At 42.7% G+C, this 19,511-nt stretch overlaps 1 protein-coding gene across 1 annotated transcript in view; it reads left to right on the top strand.

The window, feature by feature from the left end:
• Positions 1-19,511, top strand: part of LOC133837474 (polypyrimidine tract-binding protein 1) — a 166,688-nt gene that overhangs the window by 96,324 nt on the left and 50,853 nt on the right. Inside the window, 1 exon segment of the mRNA XM_062268250.1 lies at positions 10,592-10,630. Within this exon segment, the coding sequence (XP_062124234.1) occupies positions 10,592-10,630 (39 nt within the window).

Genomic DNA, 19,511 nt, shown 5'->3' with positions numbered 1-19,511 from the left:
ACAATTAGATCAAAATCATGGGGAATGCAATTTGTCAAGCTCAGCTCGGTTCGGCTAGCATAAAAGATTGTGCATCCCACAAAAACATTTTCTATTTTACGTATTTTAAATTTAATATTTCTGTACAGTAAAGAATTTTACTTAAAGGCCTCTCCTCTGCTCATTGATTTTGCGGCATATTGAAGTCTTTTCTTCTCGCTCAAACGATTTTGTGATTCCTGCGGCAATTGAAGTCAAGAATTCTCTTTGGAAATTAAATTACAATAATTATGGAATTAATTTAGAATATTTTACTAAACGAGACTCTTAACATCTACTTAAATTTCGTGTAGCTTAGAAATGGGAAATTAAATTGCAATAATTTAAATTTGCTTTTGACTTATGTTTGGCATTCAACGAGTTGCGTTTATTTCCCATTTTATCAACGATTCACAGTGAATGTCTTATCAATCTCTTTGGCACAAAAAGCAAAATAATGAGCATGAAATATGCGGCGATGTAAATAGCATAACAAATGCTGCCATTTGACGTTTGCCTGTTGCCATGACCAAGGACATGATATGGCCGCAGGACATATGCGAATACTTGAATTATGTTTGCGTTGTTGTTGTACTTTGTTGTTCTGCCTTGCGGCTTAACGCGCTTGACTTGTGCTATCCTGTGCCGCCCAATGACTTAATTATATTTCGTTTTTGTAATTGTACGTAAATCACAAGTTGTTGCCAGCCATAATTGGATCACAGAGCAAGATGAGGTATGCAGCACTTTTGTTTTGTAGTAAAGAACAACAATGGCAAATGAAGCAACAGCATTCAAGACAATCAGTTGCAAATCTGTCTATTGTTGCAAGTTTTGTGTTGTTTGCACACTGCTTAATAAAATTTAACTGCTGCATCAGTACGCGGCATTAAAAGCAAGCAAACTATTTCAATGCTCACGCAAAAGCCAAGGAAAAACCAAAGGCAACAAGAGTAAGAGAGAGTACAGTCAAACTTTTTAAGTGTTTATTTCAATTATTGTTTGTATGTGTCTCAGTTCAGTGTCTGTGTTTTTGTTTTTTGGGTTCGTTGGTTGAGGGTGCCCGAACGAGGGCAATTTAATTTTCCGCATTTTGTGCACAGCACACGAAGGCGAAGGCGACACAGCAAGCGCCAAAAAACAGCAGGAGTAGCAGCAGCAGCAGCAGCAGCAATAGCAACAAAAACAACGATATAAAACCAGCTAACAATAACAAAAACTAGTTAAGAAATGCGAAAGTTTTTAGCGTGAAAGTTGGTCTGCTTTGCGCCCCGCAATTTTGCCCACCATTGTCGTCCTTCTCGTGCGCCGTGCGCCTTGGCTTTGTTTTCATTTTCATTCACGTGCAGTTACTCAATTTTTGTGCTCAACGAGAAAAAGTTGCAGAAAACAGAAACAATGCGACTTAATGGCAGCGCACTCCAGCGCACAATGAGTGCAACCAAAAGGTGCTGGGGCATTGGGGCATTGCTGTGCGACCCTTCGTCTCCTTCCCTTGAACCCAAACAAAGCGAGACAGAGTGAGAGACATAGATGGACGCCTTTTGGTATAATTCCATTTTGTGTGCGCGCCCTTTTTAGGTAACTTTGTTTTTGCTTTTGTTTGTGTGTTGTTTGCAACTAAAACTAATGTTGACTCGCTTGGCTCGACTCGGCCAGTCGCTTGACATTTTGTTGCAGCAACATTGTTGTCGTTCTGCCAGCGACAACAGTTGACAACGCGTCGTATGTGTGATATTCGTGTGCAGAACAACAAAAGTCGTCAACGTCGTGTCCATGTCGTTGTGTGTGTGGCGCTTTCCTCATCTGTTTAGTGTTGCGTGTCGCCATATTGTTTGCTTTATGTCACACACTCATACATATACACATAAAAGGCTGGTTTATTTGCTCTCGCTTCACCCCCGACGCGTCGTCTTGGCTCATTGCCATATATATTTTACTCGCTGGTAATTGCGGTTTTTTATTTCACAGCACAGCACAGAGAGCGAGAGAGCAGGAATACTCGTAATAATAGCTACTGCCAGCGACGGCAACTGTCGGAAGTTGTCAGCAGCTCGGGCGCGCGCACAAAAGTATGCTATATAGAATACACAGACTACCTACCGACTATAGACTTTAAGACGTTGCGTTTCCATTTTAAAACAGCTCACACAGCTCAGCATGTTCCCCCTCTTTTTACCCTCCTCACCACAACCCCCTCGGACTGGCCATGCATGTCAAGCGTGTGCTCAATGAGTAGCATGCGGCGCCGTTGTTGAACGCTAATAAGACAGACGGACAGACAGAGACAAAGACACAGAGAGGCAGTTGTGAGCTACCTCCTTGCCAGCCAGCATAAGTGTGTATGTACAAGTGTTGTGTGAGCGTGCAATATAAAGCCTGTTAACACACTTAACAACAAACAAAGATACAAGCAACGGAGACAGCTTGTGAGAAACTACTAGATGGGCATAACTTTAATGCTCATTGCCGTTGGCACTGCGCCAAATTTTAATGAACTGTAAAACACCTTTAGCCTCGCACTGCAAAGTGAATCTAGTTGTCTTGTTGTACATAAAAAATAAAAATAGAAATAAACTAGTTATATAACTACATACATAAAGGCATGCAGATCTTTAATTAAGCAACATAAAATAAAATATAAATATTAAAATATGTGGTTAAATATACATTAGAGAGAGAGAAAGAGCTTAAACAATCGACAGCAACATAATTAATTGATTTCATATGTCAATTAAGTTCAATTTTGGGCATTAATCAATTCAACTCTGCATTCAATTATGCCAAACTAGCATAATCACTTATTATCCTAACAAAAAAACATAAAATAGACAATGCTATTATGAACAACATTTATTATTGTTTAGTGCAATTAAAAAATTGACGCATAATTATTGTTTTATAATAATTATGACGGATTAATATCTTTGATAAATTGCAGATAAATTCATTTCAATTTGGTTGAATTTTAATAAATGAAAATTCATATACAGGGTATCAAATTGAGGTCGCGCTGCGGCTGAAACTTTTAATTACTGCATGAAAATAGCAATGTGAATCAGAATACCCAACGGCGTGAAGAAGCCCCAAAAAACTTGAGTGTGTGGCAGCCAGAGAAATATACTCACAGAGAGAGGGAGAGAGAAATACGGTTGAGTTTATCTGGTTTATAAACAATAGTTCATTTGTGTCGGTTCGTCGAGAAGAGAAACAGGATGAGCTAAGCAATGCGAGAGAGATGCAGAGCAAGAGCAAAAGGGAAAGGAACAAAAAGCAACCCGCATAATACGCTTATGGTCGGATCGGTTGTTCATTGTCTGCAGTAGTTGTTGCTGTGGCTTAAACCAACCGCTCTCTATCGAGTGTGTGTGTGTGTATTTGTGTGGCTTTTAAATTGCTTGGCAAGTGTGTATAGAGGGAGAGGAGTATGCATAGAGCAGAGAAGAGGTGGAAATGCGTAGAGCCGAAAAATGTTAATGCAAATCATTGGGGAAATCAAAAACGGCGGCGCGCAAGTGCAAGTGAAAACTGTGCCAAAAGATTTCAAGCGCCGCTCTTGGCCATGCAATTTGCAAGGGTTTCCCAAGTGGCCAGTAGTGTCTATGGTCTGCTGTCTGCTATCTGCTATCTGCTGTTTGTCGTTCGCCCCTTTGGAGTGCGTCTCTCTCTCAGCCTCATTGTCAAATTTGCACAGCCGCTTCCGATTGCAGCCTAGGTTTGAGTTCTGGCCAAGTCATTAGCATAAACGTAGAGCGCGGTGAAATGTAGCAAATCCATTAAGCGATGCCCAAAAAAAAAAAAAAAAAAGAAAGCACTCGAAATAAGAAACGAGATAGAGACGACGCTGGGAAAGGTGGAAGAAAGGGGGCTGAATGCTGGCATAGCAATAGCTATTGCTGCTTTTGGCAACTCTTTAAAGATTTATGAAGCGTCAAATATTTATTATGCTCGCTTTGCAATATAAGGCACTGAGACACGCAAGACTCGCTACAACACGAAATAGAACGATGGCCGCCTTACCTCCTCCGACTACTACTATGTATATAAGGCCAGGCCAGGACAAGGCTCAGTGCAGGCCAGGAGATGATTAAAGGAGACGGGATGCTGCTGCCGGGCTAAGCCAAAGCCCCTTTAGTCTGCTGCTGTTGCTGGCTGTTGGCTGTTGGCTGTTGGCTGTGGGTCTACACGCGAACACTTTTTCAAATTGCAAAGCGGCGCAAATAAATAAAAACACATAAAAAGTAGGCAATGGCAGAGCAGAGTCACACACTCATTCGCACACACACACACACACACACTCATAAAAATGAAAAGCAGAGCATAAAATAAAACGCAAGACGAAAGAAATGAAATGAATGAGCGCAGCAGCCACGACGACGACGGCGACGACGACAAGGCTGAGCAAAGAAAGAAAAAAAAAAGAGGAAAAATCAATGCGAGGTCCGCCTACATTTATGAGCGCCCATTCTTACACTTTTACTTGTTTTCTCTCCTTGCTGTTGTTGAGACACTTCAACCCTTTCAACAAGCGACCGACTGACTGACTTGCCAGCCAGTCAGGCAACGAGCGAGAGTGTGTCGAGCCAGTGAAAAATGTTACGGGAAATATGAAAAATCTTTGCATATGTTTATGTTGTGACGCGAGCGCGTTCGCTTTTGAATGCAGGGCACACGATTTCGTAGGTAAACTGTGCCAAATATGTCAAACATCTTCGAAACCATTTAATTTGACGCGGCGCAAATGCTTAGCATATTTTTAGGCACAGCGATGGCGGCGGCAGCGGCGGCAAACGCAGCGACCTGTGACCCGCTACTTGTGACTAATGATGATGCTGCCGCTGTTGCTGTTGCTGTGACTGAAGGTGAGATGATGATGAGAGTTACATATACTACTCGGCAGAGGCTGGACCAACTAATGAGGCGCATAAATTCTACACAAGAAAATTGTACAAGCCCAAAAACGCTCACACACAGACAGAGACACACGTGTGTGCATATTCAAGCAGCTTGAAACAAGCTGCAAATTTGATGAGCTGCTTGCTGCCTGGCGAAACAAGATGTCAGCGCTTAAAAGTAGGCATCGTAATGCGATGCGTGGGCGTCTTATGTGTATGTGTGTGGGTGTGGGTGTATGAGTGTGTCCCCTTGGGCTTGTCTACGCATTCAAGCAGTTAGACAAAATTTAATTAACGCATTTTGAGCAAAACATCGTCTGTTTGCCATTTGTCAAACGGAAAAAAAGTGTTTTGCCTACTTTTCAGCGCTGACAACAAACAAGATTAATTGCTTAGCATAGATAATAAGAGAGAGACAACATCTGAGAGTGTGTGTCAGAGTATGTGTAGAGATCTATGAATGCTGATAGTTTCAGCTGGCGATGGGCATAAACCACTCAAGTCAAAACTTTAAGATAAAACCATCATCAGCTTTTGCATTTGAAAGCTGTCGAAATGCATGTCACGCTCCAATTTGCATTTTACAACTATCCACTGCTGTCCCTTTATCCCTCCCCTCCTCTCCCGCATCCTTCGTGCATGGCAATGCACATATGCGCCGTGCAGGCTGACAAAAATATGAGAGAGAGCAGAAAAAAAAAATATATATACAAGCTGCCTGCACGACCCGCGCCCCCTCATTGCTGTCCATACACAAAAACTGAAACCAACAAATCCACCAACCTAACCGCAATTTGTTCATGTCCAACTCAATTTTCGTTACGTAAACTGCATCATATGCCACGCCATCGCCCGCACTCTCCAAGCCGTTAGACATAACTTTTTCGTGCTGTGGCAAGCGGCAAACGGCAACGGCGACGTCGTCGTCGGCGCCAACAACTCGCATGTATTTTTGTATTTTGGCGGCCAACAAACAAAAAAATAAAAGCAGAAAATTTCCCAAGCCGACGCAGAGAGAGAGAGACTCGGTTGGCCGGTTGGTTGCTCTGCTCTGGCGCTTCAAATTTAATTAAACATGCACACGTGAGCAAATGCAAATAAATAAAAACTTTATGGCTTTTGGGCCACTGAACGACGACTGAGCAGGAGGTGGCAGGAAGAGCGAGGGGGCGGGGCCGTGGGCGGCCGTGCGTGCGTCTCAACCGTCAACAGTCGGCGAACATTCGAAGCCAGCGAGCGAGCGGCCATTGCATACAACAACAACAACGTGATGCCGCCGCGTGTGGCGTGCTTATAAGTTTTAAATTTGCTCGCCACTGACCAAATGTTGTTATTTGTTGTTCTTGTTGTTGCTGTTGGAGAGAAACGAAAACTGAATTTGCAGCTAGGCGCAGGAAAATACAAATAGAGAAAAAGGCGCCCAAAATCCGTCGAATTTGAGTTTTTGATATTTGGTCCGAGTGTGTCTGCTTTAGCATTGAGTTTATTTCACAACACGTACCAGATTGAACAGCTTTCATCACTCGAGCTGTCTGTGTGTGGGCTTAGGTGTTAGCATACATGATTTATGCAACGGCAGATAGAGCTCAACAATTTTTGTAATTGAAATGCACTTAAGTTCTTAGTTGCGCGTTGCGATTTTTCAATTATGCAAATCTCACGCAGAACATTACAACTGATTGCAGCTGCTGTTGAAGATGATGATGATGATGAAAGCGAACGAATGTTGCAGTGAAAATGCCAAATGTTATTTCTAATTTGACAACTGTCGCGAGCTTCGAGCAATATGCATAAAACCCAACATGAAATACAATGAAAAACAATTGTCAAATTGTAAAACAGAAACAATTAAACTTTTGCCTTGGCGAAAGGGAAGTCCGTCCCAGCTCTCTGTTGTGTATGCTGTCGGTCGCTCATGTGGAATTTTTGTTAAAAACTGCATAATTCATATGCAACAGCAACAGCAGCAGCAGCAGCGGCAGGATGATGACAAGTCTTTGCACTGGACACAGACCAGAGCAGAGGTTGACCAGAGCCGCAGTTGTCGTCAGCTTTTGGGTCGTCAACGTCCTTGCACATGGCCTGCTGCACACACACATATTTCATTTAAAATTTACAAGTTAACAATATTAAATATTAACAGTTATTTATGCATTTTTCGGCATAAATCCAAAAATTTCGCATGCAAAAGCACACAAAGTTGAGAGTTGCCAACGTCTCTCGCCACTCGTCCCTCGAACCCGCAACGAAACCAAATGCTCAGATGATGTTGCACAAATCTCCGTCCTCTGCAACGTCATGATGTCCTCAGCATTTTTCATATATGCATACGTACACACACACACACACATCAGTCTTTGCCTCACTTCTCCCCCCCTCGAATGTTTTTGGTTGCGTGTAAATTGTATTTGCCTTTTACATTCTATTCAACAATATTTTGTTCTGTTTGCTGTTGATTTAAATAATTTGCTTTCAGCTTTTGTGCCGTCGTCGTCGTCGTCGTCGTCGACTTCGTTTGCACAATACATTTTTGGCATATTATTTACTTTTGACGCATTGTTTGTCTATTTTATTGTTGATTTGCAAAACTCTCCTTCTCTCTCGCCCAAAACAATTCAATCTTAATTTAATGCAAATTTATTTGACTTTTTAACCCTAAAGCCTTAAACCCAAAGAAATTAAGCGGAAGTCGTCTAGAATTTAAAATGATTTGCAATCTTTTCAAACAACAACAGCAACAAATCCTCTCCATTATTATTTTTAGATTCCCTCTGTCTACAGTTGTTAACTCTGTAATAGTTTTGGGCAACATTTTTGTGGCCATTTAAGCTCATGTTTGGTAGACGAGGACAAACAAGAACTTCTTATGCGCTCCGTTAGTTTGTTTGCTGTTGATGTTGCCGCTTCTGTTCATTAAGTCTCGATCTCTCGTAAGCTCTTGTCGAGGACTCACACGCTAATTTTGCACTTCTTAAAATTTCATGAACATTTTCTAGTCAAATTGTTGTGTGTTGGGCGGCACACAACCTCAAAAACAAAACTTTTACATTAGCTTTTTTGGGAGGCAGACAGTACAGTAAACACTAGAAAAGCCAGACGCCTCCTAGAGTGAAGAGAGGCGACAAATGGAAAAGTTGAGGCAGAGAGTTGATGACGACGATGTCGCCAACGTAAAGGATGTCGCGTCGTCGTCGTCGTCGGTGTTGCTGCTGCTCAAATATGCAAATGAGAGGTGTAGGGCCAAGCCGAGACAGGCGTGTAAAGTGCTCTAAAAGCAGCAGCCACACAGCAACAACAACAGCAAGAAACGTTCAGCAGAAATAGCATTTAGCCTAAAAATTGCATTGCCTGCTTTGGTTTTGCGCCCTGGTTGCCTGGCAAATGCATTTGCAACCAACAACCAAAAAAAGAAAACAGCAAAGGAGAAACAAGAGGATCAGGAGTGAGCCTTTTGCGACTTGCGTATAACATTTGTTTACACTACAGACAGAGAGCCAAGGAGTGAAAAATAAATGGAGTGTGACTGGCAGAGGGAGGAGGGAAGGGGGAGCTAACGAAAGCAGCCAGGATTACATTTACACACAGCCTTTGGTAATACGATGATGTGGCTGCTGTTGCTGTTGTTGCTGGTGCTGATGCTGCTGCTGATGCTGCTGCCGTTGCTTTGGCTGGTTGTTGCGGTATTTAGACAACGCTGGCTAGTTGGTTGGCTGACAGGTTTTGGCTTGAAACGGCGCAAATGCCAACAAATCATTGCCAGGACAACGTGGAGGCAAAGCGAGGACAACCAACGAGCCAGCTACAGCAGCCAGAGCAGCAGCCAGCAACAGCGAGGCAACATCATCATCAGTCTGCGCCTAAGTAAGCCGCATTTTGTGGATTCAAATGACACCCCGGTATGCCTCTCTCCTCCCTGGACAATGTGTGTGGACGAGACCTCAACACTCACACAACAAACGACGTGGTTGCAAAGTGATTTCTGGTTTAATGTTTTTTAATGTTGCTCATGTTGCAACTGACCAATGTCGCTTTTCTTGTTCCTGGTGCTTCTGTTGCTGCTGCTGCTGCTGTTGCTGACGCTGATGATATTGTTGCTGTCATCAGCAGCGGTTGCCGCCTGGTCAACTGTTGGTGGTCGCTCTCATTCTCTCTCTCTCTCTATCTCTCTCCGTGTGTTGGCAAGTCAAACATGAGCCATGTGTGGCAAGCTCATGTCCGGAACGCAGAGTCCTTGTGTCGTCGCTCAGTCCTCACTGTGTTGCCTGTCATGTGGCCACTTCTGCTGCTGTTGTTGCACCTACAAAAAGTGCGACCATGGCTAATTTTTCGTTCTCTTTTGCTCTCAGTGTGTGTGTGTGTGTGTGTGTGTGTGCATGGAGTCCATTAGCTGTTGACAAAGTTGTTTCTATGGTCGTGTCTGCCGCTGTCTCTCGACTGCTTCTCGCTCCTCCTCCTTCTTTTTCTCTCTCTGTGTGTGTGTGTGTGTGCTTTGTGGCTCTATAGCCGAATTTGACACAACATTTGTCAAACCACAAAATGGCCACCGCAACGTTACTTTCATTATGCAAAAGGTCAGCAAACAGGCAACAGACAGACAGACCGAGAGAGACGGGCAGTCTGCCCAAAATGACATTTGACTTGGTTGTGTTTTGCTGCGTGGCTTACACACACACACACACACACCCAAATGGTTTGTCTGGTCAGCTGCGTGGCAAATAAGCTGTGATTTATCAGCTAACAGCAACAAATTTACAGCTTTATTCAGTCAGTCAGCAGAAGCAGAGTTTGAGGCCAGCATTTTATATTAACAACAATTGTTGCAGTCCACTGACCAAAATCAAATCACACACGCATATGCATAATCTCTGCAGCTGCTGTAGCTGACAATTTTACCAATTCCAATTGCAATAGTGATTTCTATATACATACAGTTATTTGGTCGTATGTGTTGTGTTGCTGTCGCAAATCAATTAGACTCGATAATTGAGTTGAGGCGTCCTTTGGGTCTTTAATTTTGTTTGTCTTCGACAACATTTCGTTGTTGTTATTGCTGTTGTTGTGTGTGTTTTATTTCATTTTTTTTATGTCGACGCGCTAATTTATTTATAGCCAAGCCGAAGTCTATTGAACTAATGTGCATAAATGTTTTATGCCAGTTGTGTATTAACGTTTATTGAGCAACAATTAGCAGCTTTAAGTGCAGGCTATTGATTTATGTGTGCGCCATAAAGTATGCAATGTTTTCTATATCTGTTAGCTGTTGTCTATGTTTGTGTTTGTGTGTGTATGTGCTTAGGCCATAATTAATAATTTAATTGCTTCTGTTTATCTCTTAATTAAAAGGGATTTATTTAAGCCGCAGCGACGTTTGTGTGTCTGTGTGTGTGTGTGTGTGTGTGAGAACCGCAGCAATTTCAATCAGAAACAAATCGCTGCACTTTACTTTTTATTACTTTGCTAATTAAGTTCATAATTAATCGCATTTAATGCGGTTTTTGTGGCTATCAAACAACTGCATCAAATTTGACGATGACGATGTCGATGATGATGTTTTGTTGCTGTTCGTTTGCTGGCCACAAAAACTGATTAGGAGGCAGCTTAATTAGATTTGATTGCTCAAAAGATTTGCAATTGAAATATGCTAATCAAATTTGTTTTGTTCTTTCATTTATTTACAGGTGAGTCCACACGATTATTACCAAATGCCGACGCAATTTGTAAGTAAACGCAAAATTTAAGTTTTTGAAAACCTGTCAAAGCCATAAACATAAAATTTGTGCTTCGATGAGTCCCCATTTTGTGCTCTTCATATTCCATATTTTGGAGAGCATAAGTATTTGTTTGCCGCATCTTCTTTTGCCTATTTGGCACAAACTTAATTGGCCGTCAAAACAATGGTGTCAGTCCTCTCTCCTTTCCCCCGCGAAAAATATATCATCCCCCAACTCGGATCGCCCTAATTTTCATAATTGTTATTATAGAAATTCAACAGCCATAAACAAAAGGTTAGTTACTTGCCTAATGACTTGAAGTGCTACGGCTGCTTCTTCGGCTGCCGCTGCTGCCAGTGGGCAAAAGTTTTACAGTCGCCTCGCTTGACTTGATAAACAAGCAAATGCGCTTATCACCGCGCCCAACTTTCCTTCCCTCCATCAGCCCCACCCTTCTCCTTGTTTATAAGGGGGTAAACCGCGCACTCATAACCAACTCGCGTTCAATGCGAAAATGATAGCCGACCGTCGCAAGTTCACAACTTTTCAACTATTTGTGAAACGTTAGCTCAGAGTATCCTTGTTTTCTAGCATCCTGTCTCCCAATTCGCTTCACTGCCTTCCTGCCTTCATTTCTCTGGCAGTGGCAGCTAAACAGCCCAGCACTAATTACAATGCCGTGGCGTTGATTTTTATGTGCACGAAATTGAAATAGCAGAACATGGAAACATCTTAAACGCTTTTAAAGATGCCTTTAAAGCGCCGCCACAGCAAAATATCTTTTACGAGCATAAAACTTGCTTTTCTCCCCTTCCTTTCCATTCCATGCCATTTCCCTTCCATTTGAGGCCTACAAAGTTGCAAGGTTGAACTTTACAACTTTTCAGTTTGGCAGCAGTGCTATTTCTGTGTTGCCATCTCTCGTCTCATTTCGTCTCGGCTCGTCTCGTCTCACTGTTTGTTTGTCGGTCGCCATTGGCCAACAACAAGTTTTTCTGCCATGTCCCGTCGCTGACTTCAACCGGACGCCTTTCTATTATTAATGCGGCCTCTGCTGCGTAGTTTAATTAATTAATTTGACAAGAGTTTTCAATTGAACTTCAGCTGTCGACAACAACGAGCTGCTGTGGCAGTCAGCTTTAAAGCTGTGACTAAAAAATAAAATCCTGCATGAAATAAATAATACTCAAAACAATGGCACAATTCTAAACAATATAAGCGAATGAAGCCAATAATAAATTTATTTTTAATACCTGGCTTCAAAATGCAAATAGTATAGAGCAATACGAGTGTTTTCTTAAGGATTTCTTTGTAGTCACAAACAAAAAGCAGAGCTGTAGAAAGAAAACTCACACAAACATTATACGTATACATGTATGTATACGGAAAACAATGCCAAATGCAGACTTCGTTTGAGCTTTTGCCACAGTTTCTCTCTTATTTCATTTATAAATGTGGCTTGTTTCCCACACACAACACAACGCACTTCTCATGCATATTTCATATATACATTTAATTAACAGACACAAGCCGCAAACTGCAGCTGCGGCATCAATTGCAAACAATTTTCTTAACAAACACTATTTGTGTTTGGAAAACAATTGCAGCAAGTTTAGCAATTTCTCTCTCTCGTTCTCTCTGGAAAATATATTCTTTTGATTTATGCAACCAATTGTGGCTCCCTGCTTGCCACACACACACACATACACACACCACCCTGTTGATGACTGAGTGACTAAGCTGTGAGGGCATTTAAATTTTCATTAAGTAGCATTAACAGGGGGCAGGTAGGATTTTCTCTGTGTGCTACGCCTATCGCGTAGAGAGTCTTCGACTCATGCTCTCTCTCTTTGTGCATGGAACAGCAAAAAGGTTTGCCCCATAACCTCAAAAATGTTTATGCCACACTTCCGCTACTTCCGATGATTGTTGCTGTTGTTGTTGCTGTTGCTGCTGCTTTTGGCTGCCCGCGCATGAGTTGGCTATAATTAAAAATGCTATTACTGCCAACTTCATATAAATTTTTAATTAGCAATTTTTGCTATTTTCCTACTTTTGTTGTGCACCCAACAGCAGCAGCAACCTTATTGTTGTGGTGGTAATTCCTCTTCTTGTTGCTGTTGTTGTTGGCGCTTTGGTGAACTTTTTAAATTAGCACTTTGTTAAACACTCTGACGAAAAAGGTAGCAACAGCCCCTCACAATGTTGGCATAAATTGTTTTTTAAAAGGATTTTGTCCATTGCTCGTTCGCTTTCGCTCCATTCTCCATCCCTCCACTCTCCATTGGCTTGTCCAACATCCCTGCCACAGCAGCCGCGGCCACAACAACAGCAGCATCAGGTTTGGCGGTAACGCGTGACACGGCAGCTGCTCACACGCATTAAGCACCACAGCACCGCAGCCGGCTGTCATAAATTTTTAGATCTATCTGGGAAAAAACAACAAGACTGAGCAGCTACCCTGTAAGCAATAAGAGTGGAAAGCGACTTCAATCGCATTTCTAGTAATCCTCTACCATCATTCCGTTTTGTTGCAGTCGTAAAACAAACACTTCACACTCTTTACGATTGTGTCGACCCCTTTGCCACGGCTTCATACAGAGTATTCGCGCATTATTAGCGAGAGGGAAAAAAGTGTTGCCTACTTATTTGCGCTAAGCGCGAACGCTCCAAGTTGATTAGCATGGCAAAAGGTTCAGAGTGCGGGTTTTTTTTTTAACTTTTTGCTGCTACTGTAATTATTAGATTTTATGCATGGACCTCGACACGCCTAACGGCAAAGCAGAAAAAAAAACGACAACAAAAACAGGCGCAAATATTGACAATTATGGCCTATAATTTGACACCCATCGGAAGCAACACAGCGAGCGAGCAAGCGAGCGTCGCAAGCGAAAGCTATGCGGCGGCTGTCAACGCGCCATAAAAGTGACAGCCAAAGGGTTGACAATTAAAATTAAACCAACCAGCGCAGCAGCACATACGCACATGACAGTCGACAGAGTCGAGCTGGTGAGCAGCAACGCTTTATGATTCAGCAAATGTGGCAGATACACACACATCCACACACATGCTGCACGCATACGCACGCATTTTTGTCATGCATTTTAATTAAAATTAACTTCATTTTTATGACGCCGCCACGCTCTCGCTGCTGTTGTTGTGGCATGTGTCGCATTGTCTCTGCTGGTTGGTGGCTGGCCAAGCGGCTGGCTGCTTAGTTAGTTGCCACAATTTATACAATTAAATAAAGATTTTATTATCATGCCGTTGGCTTTTAATGTCTTCAAGTCGTGTATATGTGTGTGCGAGTCTCTCTATGAGTGAATGTGTGTGTGTGTTTGTAAATATTTAAGCTGCAAGCATATCAAATTTACTGCTGTAGGTGTCGCGTCGGCATATTTTAAAAGCTTTTCCTTACACAGCCGCGTTTACTTAGCTCGAGCAGGAGAAGGGCGAAGACAGGGGAGGGCGAAGCTGCAGCAAGTCTTCTTTATGTGTGTGTGTGATGAGCATGTATGCAAATTTATGTGACATTGTGGCAAGCACGCGCTCACTCTGGCTTAAGGCTTGCCCAAAGGAATTTCCCCGGCTATGGCTTTTGTTTTCTAGCTGACGCTGCAGCCAGTCAGCCAGCCAGCCAGGCAACAGCCAACCAGCCAGTCAAGCAGCCAGCCGGGGCGCCAACATTGTCCTTGTTTTATCCGAAATGTATGCAAAGCTGTGTTTAAAGTGCGACAGCACTTTGTGTGCGTGTGTGTGGCATGTTGGCAATTTAATGGGCGCGACCTGCCGTTGTCGTTTATGCATATTTAATAGTTGCTATTTTTGCTAAGTGCTCCAAAATTGTCGTCAGCAGGCAGCCAAAGCAGCAGCCTCGAAGATGCTCAAAATGTTGAAGAGCCGCAAATCCGTTGAAAAGCACATTTAGATCACTGTGAAAAAGGTTTTTCCTATCATTTAGCTGGGCTCTTGCGCTTGCCGTCTCCATGTCTCTATGTCTCTTCGCTTCGCATACAAACTAATTACATTTTTGCTCAATTGGCACAAGTTGCTCGACCTCTGCGCTGACACTGAGAGCAGCAGCCCAAGTTATACAATTAGCATAGAGAAACCAAAAGTTGCACAGGCATTTCAATGAATTTTCAAATTTGCCAAGCCAAAAAACTTTTCACAACCCCTTCTCGTCCGCCCACCTCCTTCTACCTCCTTCTCCATCGTCCTGCGTGTGCTGCGTAGTCAGTTGCTAATGAATTGCTGTAACTGAATGTGCGCTGAGATTTATGCAACGAAAATTAAAAGGTAAATAGCAAAGCGTCTCCTGGCTTCCATTTGCTGCAAAGCAAGGATAATAGTTGTCAGCCTGTGCTGTGTCCCTTCTATAACTGCTTCTCCTTGCTAAGTTTAATCAAGCGCTATTCTGTTTGCCGACACGCCCTCCTTTCTCTCTCTGTCTATTCACTGCAGCAACAGCAGCAGCAGCAGAAGTTGAATCAACTTTGCATCAATTTCAATATTCCCACTGTTTTCATTTAATTTTACCAACTTAAAACTTAATTGTGTACTTCCGTCGACTGCAGCGCACTTGACTGCTCGCCCCACCCACTTTCCACCACCCACGCAAATGGAGCGCAGGGCACGAAGCGTGGGTCCTGCTGCTGTTGCTGCTGCTGCTGCTCCTTGGCGCATTTTTGCATTTAAAATTGCGAAAAAAATTAAAGTCGCTGGGGCGGCGTCAAGCGCAACAGGTGGCCGGGCAAACTCATTTAGGGTATTTATAGAGGGTCTGGGTAGGTGGGACACGGACTCTGAAGCGCGCACTTTGTGGCCGGATGTCTGGGTCTTGTAATTTGCAGAGCAGCAGCAGCAGCAACAGCGTCAGACAACGACAACGGCAATGATAGTTTCCCCAGTTATGAATGGCAATGGCAGCAGCTCGATGATGTTGTTGTTATTGTTGTTGCTGGCTGTTGCTGCTGTTGATGCAAAAACAGCGACCCCAGCAACAGCAGCAGCAGCAGCATCATCATTTAAAAGCGCATTAAAAACTTTTTAGATTAATTTCACTGCTGCGTTTTATTTTTTGCTGCGATGTTATTTACTCTTTTATCCTCCTGCTGCTGCTGTTGCTGCTGCTTTCATTCTTTCGACTCCTCCCCCTAGATGTTGGTGTCGTTGCACGTTTTGTTTTTGTTTAATGTCGTGCATTTGAATTGAAACTGCAGCAATTTAAGACAGCAGCAGCTGGCAAACAAACATAAAACTATGATATTTAAGCATAATTCTGAGATACAGAGAGAGCTCCTCATTTTTTTTTTTGGCTTACTAATACGTTTTTCGTGTATCATTGTTGGCAACAAGATCCTGGGACAGCATTCATTCATACGCAAATATTTGAAATGCAAAGTGCACTCGTTGTTGCTGTTAGCAACTAGTTACAGGTAACGGGTGCTGCTGCTGCTGCTATTGCTGTTGCTTCAATTCAATAGACTCTGCCAACTTTTCAATACACATTTGCCAAATCATCAATATTTTTGCAGAGAAATTCATGCATATTGCATTTTGGGGTAACATGCAGTCGAGCGATATAAGCACACGCAAACACTGAGCCAGAGAAATAGAGGTGTAGAGTAGGAAGAGGAGAGTACAGGGAGGGGTAGACTGGCTGGCTGGCTCACTTCTACAATCATTTTCAATAAATTTATCTGCAATTTTCGTGTGTGCTCGCATAAAGGTCACCCATACGCCATGTGGACTTACTCGCTCACTCAGTCAAAGAGCCTTTTGGTCTGTCTGTCCGTTGCTTCAAATTCAATTCCCAATCTCCATTTTTTTTTCTATTTCGTATTTGCCCCTTTTGTGTCCCTGGCGTTCATAATTTTGTGTCAGCCAGTAAGCCATTCATACAAATGCTGCTTAGATTTTAGCATTGAACTTGCCCATTTCAATCGTCAAATGGGGAAAATCTTTGGCTGCATATGGATTTGATTTAAGCCACACCTGAGTTGCTTTTAAGGATTTACGTTTCTCTTTCTCGCTTGAATAGAGAAACCTTGCTTCCTGCGCCCAGCTTCCTTTCGAATTGATTTTGATTTCAATGGTGATCTGCAGATACATAAATCTGCGGTCGGACCAACCAACTGCCTGACTGACTGACCCTTTTTTTATTTCTTTGGTTGTTGTTTTGTTGTTTTGAGCTATGGACCGACCACAAATTATACGCAATTAAGCAAATTTGTCTAGGGCCTTTGATTTTGGTCGTTGTCGCTGATTAACAACTAAAGGCACAAACCAAACGAAACGAAACGAAACGAATCCGGAAAATAGGAGAGGTGGCAGAGTTGAGAAAAAATAACGAACACAAACAGCATGTAAATAAATAAACGAGCAGAAAACGAACTGAACTGAGCTAAACGTAAAGCAGCATACAGTAGGAGGAGGGCGAAACGGAAAGACAACAAGGAAACGGGCAAGGACAATGCGACGCCGCCGCTCTGTCCGGGGCAAGTTCATTTAACTTGCGGCGCACTTCCGATTTACCGCAAATTTGAAAACCAACAAGCAGCCAAAAATTTGCCCAAAGGGCAACACAACACAACAAGCAAACGAATCTGAATGCCAGCACCAACAAAATCCAACAAGTAAATAAAAGTACGAGTACACAGAGTAGCACAAAGGTTAACCCTTGTCAACGGGGCGAGGCAAAAGAAAGAGGAGAAAAAATAATAATCCAAAAAAAAGAAATGAAGCCAAAAGAAAAATTCTAGGGAACACAAAAAAATATATATGTATATACGAAATTGTAAAATTCAATTTGAGCCCTTTTGCTATTTTTAACACTTTTAACTTTGATTTATGCAAAAATTTCCACTTCACTTTGCACATAAAGTTTTTACCCCTTCTCCAACTCCATCTCCATCGCTTGCTATTTCTCATCCTGTGTGTTGATTTGTTGATTTACAGCAAATGTTTGTAAGCATTTCCAATATAGCTCCCTCATTCCCCCTCGATGATTGTCAGTGTCAGCTCTCTCTCTCGGTCCGGTTGAGCTTCAATGAATCATGCCGTCAATTTCTATTTTTTTTTTATTCGATGGCGATTTCCTGCAGTCATTCGTCATATTTTTGTTAACCGATGTTTTATTTGTTTGCTGTGTTTGGTTGGTGTGTTTGCATTGTCATAGAAAGCAACAGGAGCAGTAGCAGCAGCAGTCGTTAATCAGGCACTTAAACTGCAAGTTGATTAACAGTCGATTAAAAATCAATTGAAATTTCATACATTTAATTACAACTGTCGAATGTCGAATGTCGGAACTATTGCATTATTCATAAGCCATTAAAGTTGCATTCATTCATTCGTGTGTGGCATTCATTTTAATTGCCATTATTATTATAAATATTGCATAACACTTTCGTGATTGCACTTTTATTACGTTTTTTGCACTTTATTTGTTTACAGCTTGAATTCCACACAGTTCAAGGCAGAGTACATAGTTGGAAGTTGGTTTCAGTTCATTTAGAGAGTTCAGCCCTCCGCAGTTTGGTTTGACGAAGAACCAACAGAACATTGCATACTTTTGGGGGCAATGCACAAAAAAAAAGGCATTAATAAACCGGAAGCCCCGAACAAGTCCGAGCGGAAATGAAAGCAAAAACACACACACTCTCACATGGGGCATCCACAGGGAGGCGACTCGCTGCTGGGAATGTGTTGTTGCTGTTGTTGATGCATTGCTTAATACAAAGTTTGCCCGCCCGCCGCCAGCTCTCGGCCATGTTTATCTGTGCGCGAAAATGCATTTTTGCATACAACAAAACCGCAACAGATGCGGTCGCTTCAATATAAATGCAGTTACAAATGATGCCGCCAAACCGTTCTGCTATCTGCTTCCCTCTCCCCTTATCTCCTCTCTCTCTCTCTGTGTGCGTGCATTGTGGTCATTACAACGAAATTCGTTTGCAATTTAAGCGCCATACGTAGTTTTTATGACCATATCTGGTTGGCACCACGTTCATTCGCTCATTCGTGTCTGTCTGTGTTCTGGCTTTTGTTGTTTTTATGCTTTGGTCATTTCCGCTTTTTGCTGCAACTTGCAACGTTCGTTGTTGGTGCAGTTGCTGCAGTTGTCTGGCCATTACATTGCGCTGTCATCGCGCTGTCCGCAATTGCTCATCATTGCCGTGGTCATTTGTTGACTTTAACGCGCACACCACACACGCCAACTCTCTCTTACTACTATAACTATGAGATAGATTCCTGGCCAAACTGATCAGCTTAAGCTGCCCGTTCATTTGCCAAATGGAAGCGGTAAGCTGCTTGCCACGCAAACACAATCAGAGTGCAGCTTGCAACTTGCAACAGCAGCAACAGCAACGGCAGCTAATGAAGGCCAAAATGCAATGCGGGCCAAAACCAAGCCAAAATCCACTCACATTCACACACACACACGCGCTCAACCGCGCGTAACTCTGACAACAAACTGTCCAGTCCCAGCGCTCATTAATGTGCATAATCAAAGCGACGCAGTCTGAGGCTGGCAACATTGCAACACACAAGCGAACACACACTATCGTGACAGCATATTTGTCACATGATTACCGCATCCAATCACACGCTGCTTGCTCTATCTGCCTTGACATGGATTACATGACATTGCGTTAAGCCATAAGCGAAGCCCACCGAAAAAGGCTTCAAATCGCGTACGCAATTGCGGCATGGCAAAATGTAGGTGGAGGAGAGACAAAAAAAAACGTTGCAGCATAATTTGCAGCTGGCCAAAGGCAAGGCAAGTGCCAAGTGGAGGCATCCAACCAGGCAAGCCCCTCTGGCTAAGCGCCAATAGACAATGTCCTATGCATATTTGTCAAAACGAAGCACAGAGTGGAAGAGA

Source organism: Drosophila sulfurigaster, chromosome 2R (genome assembly GCF_023558435.1).
Source record: "Drosophila sulfurigaster albostrigata strain 15112-1811.04 chromosome 2R, ASM2355843v2, whole genome shotgun sequence".
Classification (NCBI taxonomy): Eukaryota; Metazoa; Arthropoda; class Insecta; order Diptera; family Drosophilidae; genus Drosophila; species Drosophila sulfurigaster.
Note: the sequence above shows the minus strand (reverse complement) of the source record. Positions and strands in the feature narration are given on the sequence as shown.